The sequence below is a fragment of the Ovis canadensis genome, chromosome 10 (assembly GCF_042477335.2).
Source record: "Ovis canadensis isolate MfBH-ARS-UI-01 breed Bighorn chromosome 10, ARS-UI_OviCan_v2, whole genome shotgun sequence".
NCBI classification, from domain to species: domain Eukaryota; kingdom Metazoa; phylum Chordata; class Mammalia; order Artiodactyla; family Bovidae; genus Ovis; species Ovis canadensis.
The window spans coordinates 39,605,348-39,630,790 of NC_091254.1; the positions used below are offsets into that span (position 1 = coordinate 39,605,348).

Here is a 25,443-nt window from a genome sequence, read left to right on the forward strand (position 1 = left end):
AAGTGCTTAACAAATGACCCTGACAGAATACCCATAGGGGTTAGGAGAGGGAATATATTTCTTGGTTTAGCATTTTGGCAGAAATCACTTGGCATCTGCCATTGGAAAGATAAACAGAAACTCTTATTTCCCTTCTCATAATAAACTTGGCTCCTTACTTTCTTCACACTTACCCCTTGGCCTCGTTTTGATTAGAATTTGAAGGAGCAGTCTCAGTACTTTGCATGTACTTAATTTAGTGAGTTTATTGTACTCATCCCTGGGCTATTCAGAAGTTCAAAAGTAAATATGCAGCACTTGTTGAATATGTAACATGCATCTCATTTGAGCTGCATTTTATAACAAATGGTAATTATTTAGTATTTACATAATACTTCGAAAGTAATTTAGAATAGCTCTTATTAATAATAGTCAAATATACATAATGGGCTCAGCTGACAGAAAAAAAATTGATTTTCCATTAAAAGGTGTAAGCTCAGGAAGAGAGAGAAATACCTGTGTATTTGTGTATGTGTGAGTATTTGGGACAAATATACGTCTCAAGGGGCTTCCCAGGTGGTGCTAGTGGTAACCTGCCTGCCAAAGCAGGAGGTATAAGAGACCCAGGTTCAATCCCTGGGTTGGAAAGATTCCCTGGAAGAGGACAGGGCAACCCACTCCAGTATTCTTGCCTGGAGAATCACATGGACAGAGGAGTCTGGTGGGCTACAGTCCAGGGGGGTGGTATAGAGTCGGACATGACTGAAGTGACTTAGCTCACACACACCCACACATCTCAGGGGACATGGCCCACAGTCAGGAGATTAACTGGACCTGAATTCAGGAAGCCCACTGAACCAGTCTAAGGTTTCACGGAAGTCTGCGACCTGATCCCACTCCTTGGACTTTTGTGCAAAATCTGGAGGAAGCTGTGAGCAGTCTGGGCTCTGAGAACATTCCTGCTCTGGGAGGGAAGGCTTATCTGAGTTCATGGGGCTTTCCAGCGCTGACCACCAACCTTGGCAGCCACGAGGTGTCCAGTAGCGAAACTTGGCCTCTAAGTTATCAAAGCCCTGCTGTGACATATTCAGCTCCAAGCAGAGGTCACAGTTTCAAGGATGACTCAAGTCCCGAGTTCCAGTGGAGTTGATGGGTGGGATCTATGCGCAGATCTGGCCCTTCCCAATTAGGGGGCCTGAGGGTGACACGTGTCGGTAGGTAGGGAGGGTCTGGGGATGGTCCTCGCGAGAGATGCTGCATGGATGTATCCTGGGTGAGAACTGATGACAAGGCCATCACGTTGGCTTCCACAGTTCTGGGAATGGCGTCAAACCATGAGGTCACTTAGAAGTGTGTGTACCCTGAGGGGAGAAATGTCCCCCCTCCCCCGACGCCCGGCCTGCCCTGAGAAGGACACACCTCACGTCTCCGCCGTGCACGTTTCCCGGTTCAGACCCGGTCCACGTTCTCTCTCCCTGTCCCCAGGTCCACCACCGACCGCCCCCTGTCTCCAGACACCCACTCCCGGGGCCCGGGAGGTCAGGGCGTTTGTCCAGCCAGACGCACCGAGGTCGCGGGGGCAGGCTAGGGCGCGGGAGGCGGGGGCCCGGGGCGCAGCCGTGGTGGGTGCGCCCGGCCTGGAGGGGCGGGGGCGCGGGGCGCGCACGCGGAGGAGGAGGAGGAGGAGCGGGGCGGGCGAGCGAGTGAGCCACAAGAAAAGGGAGCGCGCCCGCCGCCGCCGCCGCCCTCCTCCGGAGAGAGGCAGGAGTGAGGCTGTGCGAAGCGCCGCATTTCAATGAGGACCGGCCGAGGCGCATCCCTGCTCTAGCGGCTGCAGCCCAGACGCCCGCGCTCCTGCCGCCGCCGCCCAGCCCCGGCCCCGCAGCCCCGCGGCCCGGCCGCGCCCAGCCCGGCGAGGACAGCGCACGAGGCGGCCCGAGCGCGGCCACAAAGACCCCCGGCGGCGTCTCTCCGCGGACCGGTGCGTGGTTTGCCTTCGCCCGGGGAAGGGAGCAGTGGGGAGGGCCGGCCGGGGCCGGGCCGAGCCTGCTCCTCCCGCAGCCGCGGGATACCGGAGGAGCGCGGGCACGGGGGGCCGGTGGGCGTCCCCTCGGCCGCCGCCGCCCCGCCCGCCCTCCGTTCCTCGAAAGGCGCTGCCCGGTCCTGCCCCGGCCGGGGGCGCTGTGTGCGGGCGGCCCCTGGGCCGCGGGCACCTGCCTCTTTTGTCTGGTGCCACCGCCGCGCTGGAAACGGGAGTCGGGCGAGCGGGGCTCCCGGCCGCCGCGTTGTTAGTGGAGAACCTGGGCGAAGGGCCGGGCGAGGTGTTGGTCATTGTCAGAACTGGCCGCGGAACGGGGACCAAGTCTGCGCCCAGAAGGAGTGGCCGGGCCAGGCCGCTTATTGTGTGTGCGCTCTCCCGTGGGCCCGGAGGGTGGAGGACGAGGGTCCGTTCATGGTGGTGGGGGAGCAGGGTGGATGTAGCAAGTACATTTGCGGGGTCTCAAGTTCCTTCGGGGACTGTGAGGCTGCCCCCTGTACAAATTAGTGCCCGCAGTGCTAAAAAGCCTGCGGAGAGGAAATGGCATTCTCCTCCTAGTGGGAGCGCACGCACAGCCCCGCATTGCCCCACAAAAGGGGCGGCGGTGGAAAACCGGGTTTGCTCCGAATCACTGCTGGATTGGGCGGGGAGATGCTTGTGGGAGATGGAGCAGATGAAAGGTCTCATTCAGACCGGCTTCCTCTCCCGGCACCTGTGAACGTGGGTCCAGATTACGGAGCACACGCGTTCAGCGGCCACGCCGCAGGGTGTTCTATGAATACGTTTTATGAATGTTCCTAAATATATCTCCTTTCCCCGGGAAAGTAGGACAGCGTTTTAAGTATGAAATGTCGCATGAATGCGGGTCAGAAAGGGTTCTGAGAGAGGTTATGTGTAGAATATTGTGAAAGGTACGCTCGCATCCTGTGATAGAGCTGCGTCCAGGGTGGTGCATGCACTCTGAAGGTGTGTGTGCGCCTCGTATTGCACGCCTGTCCATCCCCCCCACATCCTAGTTCTACTGGCAAAATGTGCCTTGGAATCTCTAGGTCCAGCATCTATACAGATTTTATATAAATGTATTTAGAAACATTTATAAACACGGTGGTCTTTATGCCAGATTATTTCTTGGTGTGTGTGTGTGTGAGTGAGTGTATGAGTGTAATTTGTGAACAGGAACTCATGTGCTCATCTAGAGAAGGAGGAATGCAGAGGTTCTTCATGATGGTGAGAAATCCCAGAGAACCATCTAAAACGCTGATTTCTTAGCCTGGCAGTGTTTATAGGAAAATCTCTTGATAAGAGCCAGGCTGGGGTCTTCCCCACCCAGGCTTCTATGAGCTCCCTGGCTCAGGCCATGCGGTTACTTTCATGGTATCAGGACACACCTGTGCCCAGGCCCTTGGCCGCCTATGGTCTGTGACCATGTGGCTTAGTGCTCCTTAGCTGGCTTCCACAGAAAGCAGGGGAGCCGTGGAAGTCTGGTGAATCTTCCCCAGGTGCTCTTGATTCAAATAAATGACTAATCCATTGCTGAGCAAGGGAGAGAACACCTATTTTAATGCCACGGGTAATATCTGGAACACGAGGATGTGTAGTGTGGTTTTTGACATTCATTTAGTGGTAGCTGTAGCCTTCAGAATGATTTCACTGGGAGTGTGGTTTTTCTTTGTCACCAGCATCATTGCTTACTTTGGAGCAGGCTCAGTGAAGGGAAGTAAAAGATCTTGGCCTTGCTGTGGTTGAATGCCTGATCCACTTTGGGAAATGTACAAATGAAACAAAATCAACTGTTCTGTTCTAAATCGATGTGTTTTTGTGTGTGTGGGGGGGTCTGGTGTGGAATTCCTGGTTCTAGAAGCCTTTCCCTCAAGGGGATTCCCACAATTGCTAAATCATTTGACCCTTGCCAATTACAAATCAACAAGAGCCCCTTGGAATTAGATTTGCACTCTGGCAACACAATTGTACCATCCTTTCCGCATGTCCTGTGTATTTCAGTTTATTTGGATTTGAGACGAAAAGCCTAGGGTAGGAAGAATTTTTTTTTTTTTTTTAGTTGCTAAGTCATGTCTGACTCTTTGGGACCCTGTGGGCTGTAGCCTGCCAGGCTCCTCTGTCTGTGGGATTTCCCAGACAAGAATACTGGAGTGGGTTGCCATTTCCTCCTACAGGGGATCTTCCCGACCCAGGGATCGAACCCACGTCTCCTGTGTTGGCAGGCAGTTTCTTCACCGCTGAGCCACCAGGGAAGCCCCAGGAAGAATTATCACTGCCTTTAAAAATAAAATCTTCAACCACCAATCCGGCCTTTATACTTCATGAAGTTTGAGGAACCTGGTGAATTGGTATGACTGTTTGAGTACTGGCAGCATCATTGCCCCAACGCACACTCCCTTTTGGAAGACAAAAGAACGCCTTTAAAAACAAATAATTAATAAGCGTAGGAGCAGTTATGATGTCATCGGCAAAATACTTGTTCTGTTTACTCAGTTACTAGCTATCTGAAGGATTGGATAGCAACTGATACTTGTTTTGAAGTTATCTAACTTCACAATCAGTGAAACCAGTTCATACTTACATATGGCAAGTATTTTTCTGGAAAATGCAAATTTATTTTAATAAAGTTATTTTATTATTATTATTGTTAATTTATTGGCCTTGCCTCACTGCATGTGTCATCTCAGTTCCTTGACCAGGGATTGAACCCTTGCCCCCCTGCATTGAAAGTGCAGAGTCTTAACCACTGGACCACCAGGGAAGTCCCTGGAAAATGCCAGTTTAGGCTGTCTGGGGTATTAAGTGGCATGGGGTAGTTTTCATGTCTGGAGGAAAAACGTGCCCTGAACTCCTCACTCCGGATTGAATTCCACTGCGATGCTCTTCCCCCCGCCCCGCCTCGGGGTGCGCAGCTGGAGACATTGGAGGCCGATGACCTGCCTGGTCTCAAGCACACGGAGTCTCTCTGGCAGTTTAAGTGGTCTGACCAAGAGGAGCAAAGGCTTTCAAAAGCCTGCTTTACATGTGATGAGCAGCCGCTGGCAGGGGTCTAGGCCACTGGAATACAGAGCTCGGGTCAGAAAGGAGGCAGCGGGGGTGCCAGCTTCAGAGTCAGCTGGACAGCTTGAGAGTCAGCTGGAGTATATCCGGGTTCAAGTCCCAAGGCCCTCAGTTAGGACTTTGGCACATGGATACAGCCCATCCCTCACTGGACTGTTGTGAGGTCCAGAGGGCATTTTTAGCATGTTACATAGCAATTGATCGCTACTTAACAGTGTCAGGCACATCACAGACATCTGATAAATGTGAGCTTTTTCCGCTTCATGCATTTCAGAAGTGCACAGTCTCTGGCAGCGCATGAAGCTTTTGAGCACGAATTTTTAGTCGCTCTGAGTGGATCAGAGGTCAGTTTATGGAGGGTGAAGAAAAGGTCAGGGAGGCTTGGCAGGGCTTTGGCATTTGGGTTGTTTGGATTGACCTTCAGAACGGCGACATCATCATCATGGTGGGGTTTGGGGGGGCACTGATAAAGTTCTAACTCCAGGAGGTGGTGGAGGACAGGGAATCCTGGTGTGCTGTAGTCCATGGGGTCGCAGAGTCAGACACGACAGAGCGATTGAACAACAACATAAAATTCTTGCCCCCAGTTTTCATTTCCCTTATATTCTGTTTCAGTGTGCCTGAAATTTTGTCATTAAGACTTCTTTCTTTCAATGCTGAGGTTTTCCCATCTTCTAGATTGTCCTATTAAAACACAGATCACCTGTGAAGGGCAATAGCATGAGCCTTCGTCAGCTAACCCCTGAGCAGGGGTGAAATAATCCCACGGGCAGCCTGCCCATGACCCAGCTCTATCCAAAGTCAGATGGAACTGTTGGGGCACAGGTGTGCCTTCCAGAAGGTCCTGACATGGAAATGCTGGAGGGTCAGGGGTGGGCACTCATTCGGATCCCCCCTTGCTGGAAAGGGGAGATTCTCTTCCTACTAGTTCTTCCCGTGACAGAGTCAGGAACAGAAAAGCAAATTTTATTAATTAAAAATATAGTCTAGACATTACCCCAGGTGTTTCATGTGTATTCAGTTATTTAATAGCTGATATTAACTGTGAGGTAGGTACTATTGAGTTTCCCACGTGTGACGGAGGAAACCGGGGCTTAATGATGCTGAACAAGTAGATATCTCCGGGTTACATACTTTGTTCTGGATCAAGTCTGGATCAGCGTCTTTAAGCCTCAGTTTCCTCCACACAAAGAGAGAGTCTTAGTGGAAAGAAGGGCCAAGTGCCCCAAAGAAGAAGTAACTTTGATCCCTTTTTGGTTTTATTTTGTTGTTGCTTTTCCTTTTCTTTCTCCTCTTCCATCCCTCCCTCCTTCCCTTTCTCCCCATCTCTTCCTTTTTTTCCCCCTTTTTAAAAATCCACCTTATCTGAAGCATTAAGCATAAGTAAATGAGTTACTGTGAGTCAACTTTTCAAATAAATTTCAGTTGACTATGTAGGAAATTCCCAGGTGGTACAGTGGTAAAGAATCTGCCTGCGATGCAGGAGAAACCAGTTCAGTCCCGGGTCAGGAAGATCCCCTGGAGAAGGGCTTGGCAACCCACTCCAGTATTCTTGCCTGGAGAATTCCACGGACAGAGGAGCCTGGTGGGTTACATTCCATGGGGTTTCAAGAGTTGGACACGACTTGGTGACTAAATCACCATGTAGGAAAATCGATTTTAAACCTATAGATATTTTTGCTCTTGGTCTGGTCATGGAGACTACAAACACTGGGTAAAATGTTTACAATCTGACTTTTTAAAAAAAATATTCATTCATTCATTTTTTGCAATATCGGGTCCTAGCTGCAGTGTGGGGGATCTTCCTTGCGGCCTGCAGGCTTCTCTCTAGTGGCGCATGGCACCTGGAGCCTGTGTGCTCTGTAGTTGCTGCATGTGAGCCTAGTTGCTCCCCAGTTTGTGGGATCTTAATTCCCTGACCAGGTATCGAACCCGCATCTCCTGCATTGGAAGGTGGATTCACAACCACTGGACCACCAGGGAAATCCCTAAAATCTGACTGTTAAATGTTACCTGCCCTCTTTTGCAGAGAAGGCAGTGGGATCCCACTCTGGTACTCTTGCCTGGAAAATCCCATGGGCAGAGGAGCCTGGTAGGCTGTGGTCCATGGGGTTGCTAAGAGTTGGACACGACTGAGTGACTTCACTTTCACTTTTCACTTTCATGCTTTGGTGAAGGAAATGGCAACCCACTCCAGTGTTCTTGCCTGGAGAATCCCAGGGACAGGGGAGCCTGGTGGGCTGCCATCTAGGGGGTCGCACGGCGTCAGACACGACTGAAGCGACTTAGCAGCAGCAGCAGCCCTCTTTTGATTCCTGGTCCACCCCCACTGCTGTATGTTTTATATTTAGCCCTGGACTGATGTGAAGGCTCTTGTGCTACCTACCATCAGGATTAACCTGCAAGGAGCCTTGGAGTCAGACAAACCTGGGTCAGAGTTCTTGGTTCAAGCATTTCTCAGCTATATTATTTGGAGAAATTTGGGAGAAATTTTTCTGTGTCTCAGTTTTTTTATCTGTGTATGGGGTCAATAATAAATAAACTTTGAAAGGTTTGTTGTGACTATCAGAAATAAGAGCGGTTCAAAGCCGGACGTTCTAGGTGGTCAACACATACCAGCCGTATTCTAACAAAACTGGGGTTGATTAGTACTCTGTTTCCACTGGGTCTGCCTCTCCTAAATATTTGTCTTTTCTCTCCCAAGTTGATCACTCGTATGAAACATATCATCTGTTATAGCAGTGTTCCCATCGGCTGTTCTCAAGCTGAGCCTTCCCAGTCTGGATGCTAAAATAACACCTGTGTGTGGCTGTTTGTGTTTCTGTGCCTCCTAGGTTCAGCTCTAACTGCAGTCATGTCCTTCGGCAGAGACATGGAGCTGGAGCATTTTGACGAGCGAGACAAGGCCCAGAGGTACAGCCGAGGGTCGCGGGTGAACGGGCTGCCCAGCCCCACGCACAGCGCCCACTGCAGCTTCTACCGCACCCGCACACTGCAGACCCTCAGCTCCGAGAAGAAGGCCAAGAAAGTGCGTTTCTATCGAAACGGAGATCGCTACTTCAAAGGGATTGTGTATGCCATCTCCCCAGACCGGTTCCGATCTTTTGAGGCCCTGCTGGCTGATTTGACCCGAACTCTGTCGGATAACGTGAATTTGCCCCAGGGAGTGAGAACAATCTACACCATTGATGGGCTCAAGAAGATTTCCAGCCTGGACCAGCTGTTGGAAGGTGAGCGCTGGGAGAGGCCTCCCAAGGGACCCTGGAGGGTATGGCCTCGGTTCCCCAAAGTTTGTATTATTCTCAGCATTTCTTGCTTGAACTCCAAGAGCTAGCATCTAGTCTTGTGGGTGTGGTCCTTGTATGTTACACATTTGGAAGTTCACATGGCTGTACAGTAGTGTAAAACAAAACAAAACCTAGTAATATTAGATCAGGTAACTTATATAATGGACTGATGGAAAAACTGTCTTAATTCTACAGCATCCTCTCTATTTTTTCTCATACCCATGCTACATTAATTTTAAAAGTCCATTTTTTGTATCTTTATTCAAATGGTTCATGTTCATTGCTAGCTGCAAATTGAACTTTTGCTCCCACATGTCTGCCAATATGTGAACTGAAAATAACTAATGATTCATGAAAGTTTTGAGTTGAAAGGAATCTTAGATAGATATCAAAACTATTAATTTTGATCACTGTAGGCCAAGGCCTGAAAATTCAAGTGATATATGTCTATGGTTACATGATAAGATAGTGGTGATGTTGGATCAAAAAATTAGGTTTGTTGGCTATTCTTTCCAGTATGATACATTTACATTTTAAAATTATTCTGAGGTTTGACTAATTCTAAATTTAAAGGATTGTTGTCTTTCGATGGTATTTGAGGAATTAATCTGCTCGGTTTATTTTTCTTAAGTTTAACTGAGGTTAACAGTCATTATCTGTTTTAGACATTTTAAGTGGAAATAAGTCTTCCCAGGTGGCTCAGTGGTAAAGAACCCACCTGTCAGTGCAGGAGGCATGAGTTCCATTCCTAGATCAGGAAGATCCCCTGGAGGAGGGTGTGGCAACCCACTTCAGTATTCTTGCCTGGAAAATCCCAAGGACAGAGGAGCCTGACGGGCTACAGTCATGGGGTCACAAAGAGCTGGACACGACTTAGTGACTGAGCACTCCCCAGTGAGAATAGGACTATCTGGGTCCACAGATGAGACCTGGTGTCTTATGCAAGCAGAGTAGGTTTCCTTCTCTGTAGTAGTCTATTTCAGGACTGATCCCATTTGAACTGGGCGGGAAGTCTCTGATCACCTTAGAAATCATAAGTGAAGCAAAATAATTTGGAGAAAAATACTGGGATTAAATTCATGCTGAGAGGTAAACGATCCTCTTGGGAGAGTAGATTTTTCTAAGTTGAAGTCTCAAGGTCCTGATGAAGTAATAGCACAAAGGAACACGGAAAAGGACGTTGAGAAGGTGGGGAGAGCTTGATTTCACCCTCAGTTTATCCCTGCTCCAGGTATATTTGCCAGGCCCTGTGGTCTGTCTGGACCCTGGACGAGTGCCATGCCCTGACTGCGCACAGGCAAGCACTCTGGTCCTCCTTTGAAATCAGAATTTGTATGTGATTCAAGGCTCAGGGCTTCCTCTGTCTTGCTCCCATTTCTCTTCCCTTGATCCCATGGCAGGGGTGCCAGTCCACTCACAGTTTGACTGCACTTGAGAGAAGCCTGGGTTTGGTGTGTTTATTTTGTGGGAATTCACTTCTCTTTTCGATGACTCGTCACCCTGCCAAGATGCCTGCAGACTTGGCCTTTTTCCTTCTATTCAGATGCTGGAACTTCCAGTAAATTAAAGGGGAAGAATGAACATAAAACCTTTCTGTTATCAGCTTTGATTTTTGCGCCCTGTCCTTTTCATGACCTTGGAAAAGGCAGAATAAATAATTCGGTGAGATATTCCAAGGGATCTGGATAAAGATCAACTGCAAAGTCAGAGTGTGCCCAGTCACCTAAATCGTCACTTTAAGGGCTGATGGTGTTGTAGGGAAGATATGCCAGAATCTCAGAGCACCTTCTTAGATATCCTGGGCTTGGCAGCCTCTGGTCTAGAGTCACTTGTGCAGCATTTCCTGGGAGAGGGGTACCTCAGTCAGTTTATCACCAAGGATTGATCTGTACTCAGAAGTAGCAAAGATATTCCCATGATTCCCATCGACCAGGGAGAGGGTATGAGAGGTGGGACATGACAGTACTTCTTATCCAGGGGACCAGCAGGATCATGACATGTTGTTACCATCTTCTTGGTCAGTTTTTTAGTACAAAAGAATGCCTGCCCCAAGAGACTGCTGTCCTGAGCGGTGATAATAATGATCGCTCACAGATATGGAGCATGAGTATGGCGTATGTGAACATATTTCATTCTTACAGTGAGCCTAGGAGGTAGGCACTGTTCATCACCCTCATCATAACAGATGAGAAGAATGAGGCACAGTGTGCTTAAGTGATCTGTCAGGGCCACACAGCAAGAACGAGTTGGGACTTGAACTCAAGAAGGCCGATGCCAGAGTCTGATCTCTTAACTGCCACTGACATAAGATACCGAGGAGGGTATTCTTCAGTTCAGTTCAGTTCAGTCGCTCAGTCGTGTCCTATAGTGGCCTTTTAAAATTGAAGTACAGTTGATTTACAATATTGTGTTAGTTTCTGGTGTACAGAAAGCTGATTGTTACGTATATATGTGTGTGTATGTGTACCTATGTATGAACATATATATACATATAAAATATTCTCAGTGGCTCTTAAATGAAATATTATTGTATTGGCTTCTTCTTGAAAACAAATGTTTTTTAACCTTGACTTAATTCCAAGAGTAGCAGAAACTGCTCCCAGAAACACTTTAATATTCTCATTTGCCTCCAAACACTTTTCTCCTCAATCAATTTGAAGTAACTGCAGAGGGAATAATCTGATGTTAAAAATTCCTTTTTGGAAAAAAATACTTTTCTGATTAAATAAATGGTAATGTCAGTAAAGTAGGTAAGTTTGCTTATTGGCTGCATTTAAAAATTTTTTCGGTTTTAATGCATTTTTTTCGTCTATAATACTGACAATTAGCAGGCAGCTGCACTTAGTGTTGAAATAGCTGGAAATTCATTTAGATTTGCCTCTTTGTCAATTACATTTTTGCTTACTCTGATAAAATGCAAGCCATTGCTTCATATTCATCATTAGGTTCCTAGCTCCCACTTTACATACTAATTTTATGTAAAAGTCAATGCATGTTATTAGCGTCTCATTTCTCCTTCCATTATAATGATGTTTTAAATTAAATCATTTTAGTGGGAGCAGTGACAAGTATATTTGACTTGTAATTGTCTTTTGTAAGTTTGTTTGTTCTCACTTATCTCAGACTAGAAAACCTGACAATGACATATGTGAGTTTCTTTATTTATAATGGCTAATAGTCAGTTTCACTATTTAACTATTATTGTGCTTAAAAAAATGCCTAAGTTTAGCCAACCAGGAATGAGCTGGCTCTTAGGCTGAAGTATGATTATATGAGTAAGGGTGTGTGTGTGTGTGTGTGTGTGTGTGTGTGTGTAAGTAAGGGTGTGTGTGTGTTTAAGTAAGGGTGTGTGTGTGTGTTTAAGTAAGGGTGTGTGTGTGTATGAGTAAGGGTGTGTGTGTGTATGAGTAAGGGTGTGTGTGTGTATGAGTAAGGGTGTGTGTATGCATGAATGCAGGATTGTGTATCTATTTGTGCATGTATGTTTATGTATGCACACATGCACACACATGCACTTCAGGGTAGAACATAGATGACACTCCTAATTGTTTGCTTTCAACATTGCCTTTATATGTTTGAAAAAAATTGTGATGCTCAATAAGGAAAGTTGAATTGCAGGTCTATCCCTGCAAGTGATTCAATATTGCCTCTTTCTACCCAGTTTTACAGTGTTTATATTCCAGTGTAGGTGTGAGGATGTTGTAAGGATAAATGAAGGAGGAACATTTAAAACCTTTGAACTCTTAGGAGAAAGATGTAATATTATATGCAACATGATATATAAATCCCAAGCACTGATTGATTGACTGTTCTTTATCTGATGCTCAAGCATCAGGGATGTGTGCTGAAGAATAGGTGCTCCCCTCCCCCACACTTTTAAATAGACTTTTATTATTAGTGCAGTTTTAAGTTGGGGGCAAAATTGAGCAGAAAGTACAGAGTTTTCCCATATCCTGGGAAACTCCCTGGTACCTCAGCTGGTAAAGAATCCACCTGGAATGCAGGAGACCCTGGTTCAATTCTTGGGATTGGGAAGATACCCTGAAGAAGGGAAAGGCTACCCACTCCAGTGTTCTGACCTGGAGAATTGCATGGACCGTATAATCTGCTGCTGCTGCTAAGGTGCTTCAGTCATGTCCGACTCTGTGCGACCCCATAGATGGCAGCCCACCAGGCTCCCCCGTCCCTGGGATTCTCCAGGCAAGAACACTGGAGTGGGTTGCCATTTCCTTCTTCAGTGCATGAAAGTGAAAAGTGAAAGTGAAGTCACTCAGTCGTGTCCAATTCCTAGCGACCCCATGGACTGCAGCCCACCAGCCTTCTCCGTCCATGGGATTTGCCGGGCAAGAGTACTAGAGTGGGGTGCCATTGCCTTCTTCCTGTATAGTCTATGGGGTTGTAAAGAATCGGACATGACTGAGCAGCTTTCCCTTCCCATATCCCCCTGCATCCACCCATAAACAGCCTTTCCCATTATCACCAGAGGGGTATGTTTGTTACAGTCGATGAGCCTACATTGACAGGTCATTATCATCCCAAGTCCATAGTTTACACAAGGGCTCACTCTTGGTGTTGTACATTCTGTGGGTTTGGACAAAGGAATAATGATGTGTATCCATGAGTGTGGTATCATACAGGATAGTTTCACTGCCCTAAAAATCCTCTCTAATCTGCTTATTCATCCCTCCATGCCTCAGTCCCTGGCATCCATTGACCTTTCTACTGTCTCAGTAACATCCTTTAATATCCTGTGTGAATGAAGAGCCAGAGTTTCCTTTAAGCAGTAGGGTAGAAACACGCAAGTGTGCTGTCTTCTGGTTACGAGTAAGTTAATATGTACATGACATCTGCATGTATTAGAAACAAGTCCCTGGGTTCCTGGGCTCCCAAGCTGTGACATGCTGTGACATGCCCCCCACCCCCCTTCCCTCCCCCACCCCACCGTGGGCACTGCTTGATTCCAAATCCCCAGCCTAAGGGCTTTTCCCAAGTCCCCATCAGAATTAATCTCTCAGGAATAAAGCCATACTTCACCCCAAAGTCAGGGAATCTCTCCAGTCGTGATTTCCAGGGCCCCCACCTCTCTTGGCAACTTTCCTCCGACATGTTCATCATCTATCAGTACTTTTCCCCTCTAATTTACTACCTGACTCTATGCCTCTCTCTGCTCTGTTTAAAGATTTTTTAAATTTAAGTTTTGAGAAACTGTAAAACATGCCTGTCTAAAATCCCCCTGTGGCCAGTAGTTCACCAGTTTTTTGAATATCCATCCTCAGAGACACCAGTGTTTGGCAAGAATATGCATATCATTTGCCTATAAGTTGACGTTCCTCGCTCACACGTTGGCACTGTGCTTTACACGCTTAACCATATACCCTAACATGAGTCTAGAGCCACTGCAGTCTTTTTCCTAACCTCAGAGTATGCCTCACACAATGTGCCATTTTTTAATTTAACCAGTCTTCTAGCTATGGGCCTCTAGGTTGTGACCGAACCTTTGTTATTAGAAACAGTTTTGACGGGAATATCCTTGGATGTCAAGTTTTCCACTCATGTAGGGGAATATGCTGCTGCTGCTGCTGCTAAGTCACTTCAGTCGTGTCCGACTCTGTGTGACCCCATAGACGGCAGCCCACCAGGCTCCCCCGTCCCTGGGATTCTCCAGGCAAGAACACTGGAGTGGGTTGCCATTTCCTTCGCCAGTGCATGAAAGTGAAAAGTGAAAGGGAAGTTGCTCAGTCGTGTCTGTCTCTTCGCAACCCCATGGACTGCAGCCTACCAGGCTCCTCTGTCCATGGGATTTTCCAGGCAAGAGTACTGGAGTGGGGTGCCATCACCTCCTCCGATATCCGGAATAGGGAAGTCTATAGGGACAGAAAGTAGATGCACAGGCTCAATTCCTAGAAGTAATATTGCTGGAGAGAGAAGTACAGGCATTAAATGTTTAAGAGCTATTGGAAAATTTCTCTTCATAGAAGTGGTACCAGTTTGTCCTCCCTATTAGTAATGTATGAGAGTGGCTGTTTTCCTATGAGACAGTGTGTTACCAAATGTTTTGTCATTTGCCAATCTGTTAAGAAAAGCATGTACCCTTTTATAGTCTTAAATTTCATCTTTCCCTGTCTATTTTTTTCTCCATAGCTTTTGTCCATTTTTTCTACCAGGTTGGGGTCTTTTGTTTTTGTCTAATTGACTTCTAGATTTTTTTTTAATTTTTAAGATATTAGCCCTTTGTGATACTAATTTCAAGTATGTGTTTTTCCAGATTGTCCTGGAGTGATTTTGTTTATTGTGGGGTTTTTTTTTGGGGGGGGGGCAGATTTAACAAAATTATGCAATCAAAATGGATCAGTCTTTTCATTTATGGCTTGAATTTCATGCTTCTTGTCCTCTGGATTCAGATTATAAGATTGTTGCTCTCCTTTTCTTCTAATGTTTTTATGTTTTCATTAAAAATATTCTCATGGAAGTTGTATTAGTATACTATTTGAAGAAAGGCTTCAGTTTTACTTTTTGCAGGATACCTGCCTCATTTTTAAGAGTTTTAGTTTTGAAATTAATTTGGACTTAATAGAAGTGTCACAGAGATGGCAGGTTCCCATATACCCTTGACCCAGCTTCCCACGAGGGACCATCTTGCACAGCCAAGGCACAATCATCAAAGTAAAAACTAACTTGAGAACAATCCAGGCAACTAAACTATGGGCTTTATTTGGCTTTCATTAGTTTCTCCATTGGCCTTTTGTTGTTGCTGTTTCAGAATCACACATTGCATTTATCTTTTATTTTTTTTGAAAAGTCTTAAAAATATTTTTACTGGAGTATAGTTGCTTTACAGTACTGTGTTAGTTTCTGCTGTACAGCAAAGTGAATCAGCTACATGTTTACACATATCCCCTCTGTTTTGAGTTTCCAAACATTGCATTTAGCTATCCTGCCTCCTCCGCCTCCTCCAAGCTCTGGCAGTTCTTAAGTCTTTGTCTTTAATGATTTGACAGTTGGAAGAGCACTGGTCAGTTATTTTGTAAAGTGTCCCCCAACTTGGGGTTATTTACCTGGCGTTTAGGTTGAAGTTACATGTTTGTGGCAAGGATGCCCCAGAAGTGGAGCTGTGTCCTCCCTGGGGCATCGTTTCAGGAGTGCGTGATGTGGCCTTGCCTTGTTGCTGGTGAGGTTAATCTGTTGGTTAAGGAGTGTCTGCCAGTTATTTTCACTCTAAAGTTACTCTTTTCCCCTTTGTAATTAATAAATATTTTGAGGAGGAACTTTGTGGCTTTTAAAATAACTTTTGCCTCTGCATGTTGGTGTTTCTTGCTGGATTTTGCCTGTACCAATGATTATTAAGGTGTTCAAAGAGTGACTTTCTGTTTCCCTCTCGACTTGCCTCACCTTTAAACACTGCCTTCACTTTCCTGTCTTTGCATTATCTGCTGTGACATCATCAACTCCATCATTTTTACCACTCTTTTAAGGCCAGTTAGAAGGCAATGGCACCCCGCTCCAGTACTCTTGCCTGGAAAATCCCATGGACAGAAGAGCCTGGTGGGCTGCAGTCCATGGGGTCGCAAAGAGTCGGACATGACTGAGCGACTTCACTTTTCACTTTCATGCATTGGAGAAGGAAATGGCAACCCACTCCAGTGTTCTTGCCTGGAGAATCCCAGGGACGGCGAAGCCTGGTGGGCTGCCGTCTATGGGGTCACACAGAGTCGGACACGACAAGCGACTTAGCAGCAGCAGCAGTAGTCCCAGATCAGACCTTTCTTCATCACTTCAGTTACCTGGATATATTCACCCCATTTGTGGTGGTTCTGTAGCTACGTCCTGTCGGATTTTTTGCGACCCCATGGACTGCAGCACGCCAGGCTTCCCTGTCCTTCACTGTCTCCCAGAGTTTGTTCAGACTCGTGTCTGTTGAGTCGATGATGCCATCCAACCATCTCATCCTCTGTTGTCTCCTTCTCCTGCCTTCAGTCTTTCCCAGCATCAGGGTCTTTTCCAGTGCGTCGGCTCTGCGTTAGGCGGCCCTCTCATCCTGAGTCCTTTCATCATGTCACATACAGATGTAATCCCATTCTTTAAGATTATTCGGAATTGCACCTTCTTCTCATCTCTGGATCCTGTTAAATGGTGTCACCATCTGACTCAACATCACCCTTGGCTTCTCCTTTTCTTCATCCCACAGATCCAAGCTGTCGCCATTTACTGTTCATCCTTAAGGTGCCTCTTTAGTTTGCTTGTTCCTTTTTTACCACCATTATTATAGTTTTTGAGTTCTCAATACTGTTTTTAAAATGTACTTTTTTTTTTTAACTGATGGAGTAACACATTCTTATGCAGTGAGCATTATAGAAAGCTTTGGAAGATGCAAAAAAGTTTTTAAAAAAGTAAGTAATAACTCCTCATATTCCTGCCACTGACTTCTATCATCTCTTCCCTGTACTGTTAGGCCCCTAAGCTAAAAGCATACACCTTAGTTTTTCTTTTTCAGTGTGTTTTCTCTTTTCTTTTCATAGCATCTGCATTTGCCCCTGCTTTCCATTACTATTACAACCTCTGTTTTTTTCTTGGAGAATAATTACTTTACAGTGTTAGTTTCTGCTGTACAACAGAGTGAATCACACACGCACACACACACACACACACACACACTCACACACATATCCCCTCTCTCTTGAGCCTCCCTCCCACCCCTCTATCCGAACCCTCTGGGTCATCACAGAGCCTGGAGCTGAGATCCCTATGCTATACAGCAGCGTCCTGCTGGCTATCTCTTTTACACATGGTCGTGTGTGTATGTTAATCCTAATCTCCCAGTTTGTCCCTTCCTCCCATTTCCCCTCTGTGTCCCCGTCCTTTCTCTGTGTCTGCGCCTCTTATTCCTGCCCTGTAGACAGGTTTTTCGGTATCATTTCCCTAGATTCCACATGCATACGTCCATATACAATATTTGGTTCTCTCTTCCTGACTGACTTCACTCTGTATGAGTCTCTAATTCTATCTGCACCTCTGCAAATGACCCAATTTTGTGCACTTTTATGGCTGAGAAATATTGCACTGTATGTAGGTACCACATCTTTATCTATCTTAGGTGAGGTCCTTTAGGACACGTGTCCCACACAGCAGGCTTTAAGCCAGTTTTCTTGCCGAGACGCCAGGCTACAGGTGAAGCATTTTCTGTCGCACTTTGCTTCGTGTCCACAGAGGATACAGCCCACAATCTTTATCATGTTTCTTTCTGTGGCTCCTGCGCTTCTGTCTGTTCTGGCTCGTCTCCCGTGACCCACTGATCTGGGCTCTGCTGCTCTCTTTCCTCCTGCTCCCCCACCTCTGGGCCTCCCCACTCTTGGTGAGGACGGCACTGGTAGGTGCCCTCCTCTGGGTGCACGGCCGTGCCATGGTTAAGCTGGGGGTGGCCCTGAGCAAACTGCCTCGCTCCTTGTGCGTCCGTGCGCCCTGGGAGAAGAGGTCTGTTCGTTCTTAGCTCATCGAGTCATGGTGAGGATTGCAGGTTGCATCGCATGGGTTTCAACAGGATCTGCTGATGGCAAACACTCAACCTGTTCTGCTATTGGCATCTCCCCGCTCGACCCCTCAGCCAGCAGACACGCAAGTCTCTCACAGTCTGAACAGTCCTTGGCTTCGTCCTGCTTACCTCTCAACCACGAGCTCTTCCTCCATGAGGAATATTTGCATTTGCTGTCTCTACTTCCTCAACTTCCAGTCATGCCTCAGCTCCTTAGTTAGCATCATTACACTTATTTGTTTTGTATCAGTGTTTCTGGACATCAGGGAGCTTGTTGGAGGCCTCGGTGTTAGCATGGTAGTGGCAAGAATGCAATAAATATCACTGAAAGAAAGAGGAAAGAGAGGCCGAATGGATGAATAAATGAGTGAGAGCAACCTAGCATCACTGCCCAGCTGAAGTGGCCGTTAGGAGGCCACATGTGGCTTCCTTGTGGCCCGGCCGGTGGTCTGTTAGGAAACTTCGTTTTCTCCGCTGTTGCTGGAGCGTCAGATGCTGATGTCTGGGTCCCTCTCATCCGCGTCCTCACCTCCCCCTTGCTCGCCATGGCCCCAGGTACCTGATCTCTCAGCTCCCTTCAACGGCCCCTCCGTCTCTGGGCGCTCTCTCAGTGCTGGCGTTGCCCTGGACTTCACCCTGGCCAGCTGGGTGGGGTCTCTCTGAACATTTTCTTTAGTTCCCATAACTGCAGCTACCCCATGCATCCCCTTCTCATACCCTGGATCTATATTTCTAACTTCTTGCTGGAAAATCTCCAACCAGTTGGCTCCTAGGAACTTCACGTTTGATTTGTGCACAACCAAATTCATTTTATTCCTTACCGTCTAACCCAGACGTGTTTCCCTTCTCATTTGATCTGTTGTCATATATGGAGAGTTGGCCAAAATAGAAGTTTCAGTGGTATCAATTCAGTGTTATCTTTGACTGTATTCCCATGAGGCTAGCATCCAGTCACTTGCCAGTTCTTCAATCATAAGTTGATTCTGTCTGCCAAGTACTCCTCATAGCAGCCGTTCCTCTCTGTTCCTAATGGGGATGTGTAAAGTTTAGCTCTCCAGCTTCTTGCTTGGGCTATTAGAATAGCTTTCGAACAGGCATCTTGACTTCTGTCTTCCCATGTCCTGCCTGCAGCCCTGCCTTCACACGACAGCCAGTGTGGTCTTTCTAAAAAGCTGGGTCTGGGGGACTTCCTAGGGGTCCAGTGGTTAGGACTTGGCCTTCCAGTCCAGGCGTGCAGGTTCTATCCCTGATAGAACATAAACAACAGAACCAATATCGTAACAAATTCAGTAAAGACTTCAAAATATAATAAAACCTCAATTCTGATCATGCATAAAAGCTTTGGTGCTATAGCCTACTGCAGTCTTAGCCTAACTTGTTTGTCCCTGGAATGATTTTTATATTAGTTTTTGAGAAAGACAGGTTAATATCCAACAGACGATCCCCTTTACTGTACTGTTCAGCAGAGCATATTATTATTTTATTTTTATCTGAAGTGCTGTCTTCTTTTCTGCTAATGAGAATCTCACCCTCACTTCCAGGGCCAGCATGAATTCCATTTTTTCTTTATTGATCACACAGTGGGAAGTGGGAAATGATTTCTTTCTCTTCTGGATTAGGGTTGCCTGGACCACTTCTTTACCAATTATCACTTATTGTCTTGTGGTGGAATCTTTTCATATGCACATCTTGCTTGCAAAGCTCTTTGAAGATAAGGTTATGACTTAAAATTCTTTTCAGGTATTATGCCCATCATTGAGAATTAGGAGGTTGCTTAAATTTTTCTGATGTCATGGCTGTTGCTGCTTGGATTTGTTGCAGTGTTGCTATTTGTTGCTCTGTTATTTACTTAGGAAAAATTTTTAGCGATGAGAATATTTTCGTGGTTCCAAATATAGTTTGCCATGTTGCTTTCCAGAAGGGTTGATATCAATTTATAGTGTCCCTAGTGGCATTTTCTATATTTTGTTTTTATTCTTTGTCATGTATTTTAGTACCTAGTATTTTTGTAAATTATAAAAGGCTGTGCGTAGCATATTAACCCACTGTTGTATTATAGGTCATCCGTTTGTTTCCCTCTTTTTATTTTAGCTTCTGTAGTTTTCGGTTCTATCAGTATTAAATTAAAAAAATGTGTCCCTCAGTTTTTCCTTTGTTATATTTTTTGCTGCTTTATATTTGAGGAGTTGACATTTTCCATAGACCTGATATACACATTCACATTTTATTTTCAGTAAGCTTATTTTTATGTACTACCATATTATGAAAGACTTCCATGGAAGAATGGTCTGTAAGTGCCTTTGGGAATCGTTCTCTTGCCTTTGATAGCACCGTCAAAATCATCTTCTTAAACCAGCACCTTCCAGGTAGATTATGAAGTGTTTTTGTGTACATCTGAGATAGGTTTATAAAATATAATATCCAGAAGGTACTTTATGATATTTTATTTCATAAATTATGTATTTCATGTAATTTAACTCAGTTCAGCTTTGGAGATTTCAATATACAGTTGAATCTGTCCCAGATTTTACTGTAACTCACAATAATGAATTTTAATTTCCAGAGTTTTCAATAAGGAAGTTTTTACTCTGGAAAAAGGGTATGCATTACCCAAAGCCCTCACTTAAGATACTTTTGAACATGCCACATTCAAAAGTGGCATCCTAAAGGAGGTGGCAAGCAGCTTCAATAATGTGAAAAATGAAGATTAGGTCATTTTCAGACTGAGGTCAAGTGATGTCATAGTTGGAATTTACAAGTCTCAACCCTGAGCCAGTGAAAAACCTCTACCAATAAGGAAAAACAGGGCAAACATCTAGTATCTCCTAATATGGACTCTTATGGAGAAAGACCTTCCTAGCTGACTTCATAGGCCTGGTTACCCATATTACTGTAAGTTGTCCATAATGACTTCGAGAATTTCTCTTATGTGCAGATTCTTTAATCTTATAGTGGGAGCCAGTGGCCAAGCAGCATTAACTTTGCAGATTTTTTACTAATAAATTTTGTTAGAGAAAATTTATTTCCATACTTTAAAGAATAGCAAAATATGATAAATTTAAAACACATATGTGATTTTTTTTTTTTTTTGAAAACAAACAATGACTCTTTGGTACCTTTGCGATAATCTAATATGCTTACACAGAAATTATTCTGTTTTCCAAAGTCCCAAAATACTTAAGACTTTCCAGGAAAAGTTACTGTGTTCTGATATTTTAGGAGATATTGGTCAGATCCAAACATAATTTAATGCTTCATTTCCTTACCTTTTTTCTGCTTAACTGTTATTTTCTTTCTTTCTTTGCTTAACAGAAAATATTTATTTTTTGGGCCTTTAAAAATACCATAGCTGTTCAGATGGATGCTGCTTCTGCAGTTCCCTTAAACTTATCACCAAATACTGAGTAGAGTTCTCTGTGCTACATAGTAGTTCCTTGTTGGTTGTTCATTTTATATATAGTAAAAGGTCAGTTTTCACTCCAATCCCAAAGAAAGGCAATGCCAAAGAATGCTCAAACTACCGCACAATTGCACTCATCTCACATGCTGGTAAAGTAATGCTCAAAATTCTCCAAGCCAGGCTTCAGCAATACGTGAACCGTGAACTTCCTGATGTTCAAGCTGGTTTTCGAAAAGGCAGAGGAACCAGAGATCAAATTGCCAACATCGGCTGGATCATGGAAAAAGCAAGAGAGTTCCAGAAAAATATCTATTTCTGCTTTATTGACTATGCCAAAGCCTTTGACTGTGTGGATCACAAGAAACTGTGGAAAATTCTGAAAGAGATGGGAATACCAGACCACCTGACCTGCCTCTTGAGAAATCTGTATGCAGGTCAGGAAGCAACAGTTAGAACTGGACATGCAACAACAAACTGGTTCCAAATAGGAAAAGGAGTATATCAAGGCTGTATATTGTCACCCTGCTTATTTAACTTCTATGCAGAGTACATCATGAGAAACGCTGGACTGGAAGAAGCACAAGCTGGAATCTAGATTGCTGGGAGAAATATCAATAACCTCAGATATGCAGGTGACACCACCCTTACGGCAGAAAGTGAAGAGGAACTGAAAAGCCCTCTCATGAAAGTGAAAGAGGAGAGTGAAAAAGTTGGCTTAAAGCTCAACATTCAGAAAACGAAGATCATGGCATCTGGTCCCATCACTTCATGGGAAATAGCTGGGGAAACAGTGGAAACAGTGTCAGACTTTATTTTTGGGGGCTCCAAAATCACTGCAGATGGTGACTGCAGCCATGCAATTAAAAGACGCTTACTCCTTGGAAGAAAAGTTATGACCAACCTAGACAGCATATTCAAAAGCAGAGACATTACTTTGCTGACTAAGGTCCGTCTAGTCAAGGCTATGATTTTTCCTGTGGTCATGTATGGATGTGAGAGTTCGACTGTGAAGAAGGCTGAGTGCCGAAGAATTGATGCTTTTGAACTGTGGTGTTGGAGAAGACTCTTGAGAGTCCCTTGGACTGCAAGGAGATCCAGCCAGTCCATTCTGAAGGAGATCAGCCCTGGGATTCCTTTGGAAGGAATGATGCTAAAGCTGAAACTCCAGTACTTTGGCCACCTCATGCGAAGAGTTGACTCATTGGAAAAGACTCTGATGCTGGGAGGGATTAGGGGCAGGAGGAGAAGGGGACGACCGAGGATGAGTTGGCTGGATGGCATCACTGACTGGATGGACGTGAGTCTGAGTGAACTCCGGGAGATGGTGATGGACAGGGAGGCCTGGCGTGCTGCGATTCATGGGGTCGCAAAGAGTCGGACACGACTGAGCGACTGAACTGAACTGAACTGAATGTGTGTATGTTGATGTTCACTCTTGCCGCCTCCTGTTTGACCACTTCTAATTTACCTTGATTCATGGACCTAACATTGCAGGTTCCTATGCAATAATGCTCTTTATAGCCTCGGACTTTACTTCCATCACCAGTCACATCCACACCTAGGTGCTGTTTTTGCTTTGGCTCTGTCTCTTCATTCTTTCTGGAGTTATTTTCCCACTTTTCTCCAGTAGCGTATTTGGCACGTACCCACTTGGTACGTGTCCTCTTTCAGTGTCCTGTCTTTTTGCCTTTTCATACTGTTCATGGGCTTCTCAAGGCAAGAATACTGAAGTGGTTTGCCATTCCCTCTCCAGTGGACCACATTTTGTCAGAACTCTCCACCATGACCAGTCTGTCTTGGGTGGCCCTACAAGACATGGCTCATAGTTTCATTGAGTTAGACAAGGCTGTGGTCCATCTAATCAGTTTGATAAGTTTTCTGTGATTGTGGTTTTCTTTCTGTCCATTCTCTGATGGATAAAGATAAGAGGCTTATGGAAGCTTCCTGATGGGAGAGGCTGACTGAGGGGGACACTGGGTCTGATGGGTGGGGCCATGCTCAGTAAATCTTTAATCCAATTTTCTGGTGATGGGTGGGGCTGTGTTCCCTCCCTGTTGTTTGACCTCAGACCCAACTATGGTGGAGGTGATGAAGACAATGGTGACCTCCTTCAAAAGGTCCCATGAGGGCACTGCTATACTCAGCGCCCCCGACCCTGCAGCAGGCCACTGCCAACCCATGCCTCCACCAGAGACTCCTGTATACTCACAGGCAAGTCTGGGTCAGTCTCTTGTGGGGTCACTGCTCTTATATCTACTACTGTGGGCAAGGGTCTCTTAGAAGAAATGGAGTGGCCCTCATAGTCAACAAAAGAGTCCAAAATGCAGTACTTGGGTGCAGTCTCAAAAATGACAGAATGATCTGTTCATGTCCAAGGCAAACCATTCAGTATCACAGTAATCCAAGTCTGTGTCCCAACCAGTAATGCCAAAGAAGCTGACTTTGAATGGTTCTGTTATGACCTACAAGACCTTCTAGAACTAACACCAAAAAAAGACATCTTTTTCATCATAGGGGACTGGAATGCAAAAGTAGGAGGTCAAGAAACACCTGGAGTAACAGGCAAGTTTGGTCTTGGAGTACAGAATGAAGAAGGGCAAAGGCTAATAGAGTTTTGCCAAGAGAACCCACTGGTCATAGCAAAGACCTCTTCCAACAACACAAGAGAAGATTCTACACATGGACATCACCAGATGGTCAATACCAAAATCAGATTGATTATATTCTTTGCAGCCAAAGATGGAGAAGCTCTATACAGTCAGCAAAAACAAGACTGGGAGCTGACTGTGGCTCAGATCATGAACTCCTTGTTGTGCAATTCATACTTAAATTGAAGAAAGTAGGGAAAACCACTAGACCATTCAGATATGACCTGAATCAAATCCCTTACTATTATACAGTGGGAGTGACAATAGATTCAAGGGATTAGATATGATAGACAGAGTGCCTGAAAAACTATGGACAGAGGTTCATGACATTGTACAGGAGGCGGTGATCAAAGACCATCCCCAAGAAAAAGAAATGCAAAAAAGCCAAATGGTTGTCTGAGGAGGCCTTACAAATAGCTGAGAAAAGAAGAGAAGTGAAAGGCAAAGGAGAAAAGGAAAGATATGCCCATCTGAATGCAGAGTTCCAAAGAATAGTAAGGAGAGATAAGAAAGCCTTCCTCAGTGATCAATGCAAAGAAATAGAGGAAAACAATAGAATGGGAAAGACTAGAGATCTCTTAAAGATTAGAGATACCAAGGGAACATTTCATGCAAAGATGGGCTCAATAAAGGACAGAAATGGTATGGACCTAACAGAAGTAGAAGATATTAAGAAGAGGTGGCAAGAATACACAGAAGAGCTGTACAAAAAAGATCTTCATGACCCAGATAACCACGATGGTACGATCGCTCACCTAGAGCCAGACATCCTGGAATGTGAAGTCAAGTGGGCCTTAGGAAGTATCACTACAAACAAAGCTAGTGGAGTTGATGGAATTCCAGTTGAGCTATTTCATATCCTAAAAGATGATGCTGTGAAAGTGTTGCACTCAATATGCCAGCAAATTTGGAAAACTCAGCAGTGCCAACAGGACTGAAAAATGTCAGTTTTCATTCCAAGCCCAAAGAAAGGCAATGCCAATGAATGTTCAAACTATTGCACAGTTGCACTTATCCTACACGCTAGCAAAGTAATGCTCAAAATTCTCCAAGTCTGGCTTCAACAGTACGTGAACTATGAACTTGCAGATATTCAAGCTGGATTTGGAAAAGGCAGATGAACCAGAGATCAAATTGCCAACATCACAGAAAAAGCAAGAGAATACCAGAAAAACATGTACTTCTATTTTATTGATTATCAAAGCCTTTGACTGTGTGGATCACAAGAAACTGTGGAAAATTTTGAAAGATGGAAATACCAGACCACCTGACCTGCCTCCTGAGAAATCTGTATGCAGGTCAAGAAGCAATAGCTAGAACCGGACATAGAACAACAGAGTGGTTCCAAATTGGGAAGGATGTACATGAAAGCTGTATATTGTCACCCTGCTTATTTAGCTTCTATGCAGAGTACATCATGCAAAACGCCAGGCTGGATGAAGCACAAGCTAGAATCAAGATTGCCAGGAGAAATATCAATAACCTCAGATACTCAGATGGTAGCA

At 45.2% G+C, this 25,443-nt stretch overlaps 1 protein-coding gene across 2 annotated transcripts in view; it reads left to right on the plus strand.

Annotated features, from left to right (window-relative positions):
* The first annotated feature begins 1,619 nt into the window (after positions 1–1,619).
* Positions 1,620–25,443, plus strand: part of DCLK1 (doublecortin like kinase 1) — a 347,490-nt gene continuing 323,666 nt past the window's right edge. Inside the window, exons 1-2 of one of the 2 annotated variants that reach the window (XM_069601562.1) lie at positions 1,620–1,960; positions 7,912–8,307. In XM_069601562.1, the coding sequence (XP_069457663.1) occupies positions 7,932–8,307 (376 nt within the window). In that variant the 5' untranslated portion in view covers positions 1,620–1,960; positions 7,912–7,931. The remainder of the gene's footprint in view (positions 1,961–7,911; positions 8,308–25,443) is intronic. The other variant, XM_069601561.1, reaches the window with a different exon arrangement.